The sequence below is a fragment of the Palaemon carinicauda genome, chromosome 12 (assembly GCF_036898095.1).
Source record: "Palaemon carinicauda isolate YSFRI2023 chromosome 12, ASM3689809v2, whole genome shotgun sequence".
Classification (NCBI taxonomy): Eukaryota; Metazoa; Arthropoda; class Malacostraca; order Decapoda; family Palaemonidae; genus Palaemon; species Palaemon carinicauda.
Genome location: NC_090736.1, coordinates 16,988,151 through 16,990,650, shown reverse-complemented (window position 1 = coordinate 16,990,650; position 2,500 = coordinate 16,988,151). Strand labels below are relative to the sequence as shown.

The following is a 2,500-nucleotide window of genomic DNA, read 5'->3' as shown; positions in this document are numbered from 1 at the left end:
TGCGGATGATAATCTGTAGATATTGAATGGTGAACACCCATAGCCAACATAACATCCTGAAAAAGCTTTGATGTAAAATTGGTACCACGGTCGGTTTGAACAACTTTAGGTATGCCATATTGAGTAAAAACCTTGACAAGGTGTGGAATAAGATTCTTAGTAGTTATATTCCGTAAAGGAATAGCATCTGGATATCTAATACTAGAACACATTATAGTCAACTTGTATTGATGCTGTCTTTTTTTTTTTTGGTAGAGGTCCAACGCAGTCAATAATAACTTTTTCAAAAGGAACATCCCAGACTACTTGAGGGACCAAAGGCACTGGTTTAGGTGCTTGGTTGGGCTTACCTACTTTTTGACAGGTTATGCAACAATCGCAGAATACCTATACATCACGAAAAAGGCTAGGCCAATAAAAATATTGCAATATACTGTATGCTGTCTTCTTAATCCCAAGATGAGTAGTAGAGACTTCATGGGCCACCTTCATCACATGATTTTTCAGAGATGCTGGAACCACCAACTGTTGTTTAACTTCCCAAGAGGCAGTTGCTGCTGCGGTACTTCCTCTATATTTCCTCATTAGCACTCCAGCTTTCAAGTAGTAACATGTAGATTCTGCCATACTCTACTTCTCTGTCAATGCATTCATAAACAAAGGCTGCAAAGAGACATCGTTAATTTGTTCATTTTTCAAATCTGTGACACTAATTTTATATACATCATTGCATGATGTTGTCAATACTTTTCCAACTTTTCCATTACGACCTTTCCTACTCTTAGTATCAAAACTATTCTCCCTAACCTCAGTAGGAATATCAGGTTGAACACTTTCATTACACAAACTATAGAGAGAGTAGTTAAAATCTGTCCCTAAATCTAAACATACTCCATCTCTCACCTTGTCATCCTCAACAGCACACCTAGCACCACATTCAACAGCATTGAACTGGTCATCAATACTAGGCACAGATTCGGTCAAAACAATACCACGCAGGCCTCTGCTGCGTTCAACTACACAAGATGGGAACAACTCACGTTCCACATCCTCCAACTGCTGAACAGAGCTGACTTCCAAAGGAGTATCACATACCACTGGGTCCAGTACCACACAATTACCTGCAACATCCTTTCCAACAAGAACATCTACGCCAGGAATCGGAAGAGACTCGACAATGCCCACAATGATATTACCCTTGAATATACCACAATCCAAATGCACTCTAGCCCGAGGCAAAGAAGTCAAACCACCTATGCTCCTAACTATTACTTTATCATTGGTAAGACAGTCCTCTAACCCAAGTACTGCCCCTCTAACAACTAAACTCTGCGATGAACCGGTGTCCCGCATTAGCTTTACAACAACACCCTTACTATGTTCATCACCAGTAACCAAAACGCCGTCAAAGCAGAATGGTTTGAAACCATCAATAAATTAGATTCCTCTCCTTTACTCTCTTTCATTCTTCCTAGAATGTTTGGGACATCTAGCTTTCACATGACCGAGCTCACCACACGCATAACAAGTCATACTTGAACTAGCACCAGAGCCAAGAGATTTATCAGATAATTTATAAGGACTTGTTGGTGGTGAGTTTTGAGGCGACTTACTTAGTGTCTTCCTGGATTGGTTACCTGAATAGCGAGGTCTTAATAACCTAAAATTTTCAGCAAGTACAGTTGCTCTTTGAAGAGTAGTTACTTCTTTCTCAAATAAATACCTCTGCGTATCAATGGGTATACTTCTTATAAATTGTTCTACTAATATTAGTTCTCTATATTCATCCATGCTCGAAACACCAGCAGACTTTAACCTTTTATCATGCATACGCACAATATTATGGGAATATTCAACATACGACTGGTTGTCAAATTTACGATATTTACGGAACTTTAAGCGGTAATATTCCGGGGCGAGTTCGTACACACGCAAGATAGTTTCTTTAATAAAATCATAATCTTTACCTTCTTCTAATGTTAAAGCAAGAAAGGCAGACCGACCTCTACCCTTTAAAGCAGGTTGAATAAGAATTGGCCATATTACCTTAGGTAACTCTAAACTATCTGCCAACTTCTCAAATAAAGCAAAAAATTCATCAGGCGAGTTTTCGTCAAAGGAAGGAATCATCTTTGAATACTTAATTACATTAGTGTTACTATCTTCTAACCAAGCTACACCACCAGTTTCGCGTTCAATTTTAAGTTGTTCTAACTTGTACTTATATTCACGCTCTCCACGTTCTAACCGCTCTTTTCGGTCTCGTTCTTCACGTTCTGACCTCTCTTTTCTATCTTTCTCTTTTTTTCTCTTAGCATACTGCAACTCTAACCTCTTTACCTCTAACACTGAACTTATTTCATCACAAAGATCAAACGCTTCTTCAGTTAATATATCATTATCAACCAATTTACTTATTACACAATGCATGACTTGTGATTTACGCCACGTTTTCTTGACATCACGAACAAATTCATATTTACGCGCAATAGATATCCAG

General features: G+C 38.5%; 1 protein-coding gene across 1 annotated transcript in view; it reads right to left on the bottom strand.

The window, feature by feature from the left end:
• The window catches only part of LOC137650709 (uncharacterized), an 87,902-nt gene that overhangs the window by 2,077 nt on the left and 83,325 nt on the right, over positions 1-2,500 (bottom strand). The window contains exons 6-7 of the mRNA XM_068383871.1: positions 904-1,225; positions 1-131 (exon numbers count right to left, since the gene is read on the bottom strand). The exon at positions 1-131 is cut by the window's left edge and continues 167 nt beyond it. Of these exons, the coding sequence (XP_068239972.1) occupies positions 1-131; positions 904-1,225 (453 nt within the window). The remainder of the gene's footprint in view (positions 132-903; positions 1,226-2,500) is intronic.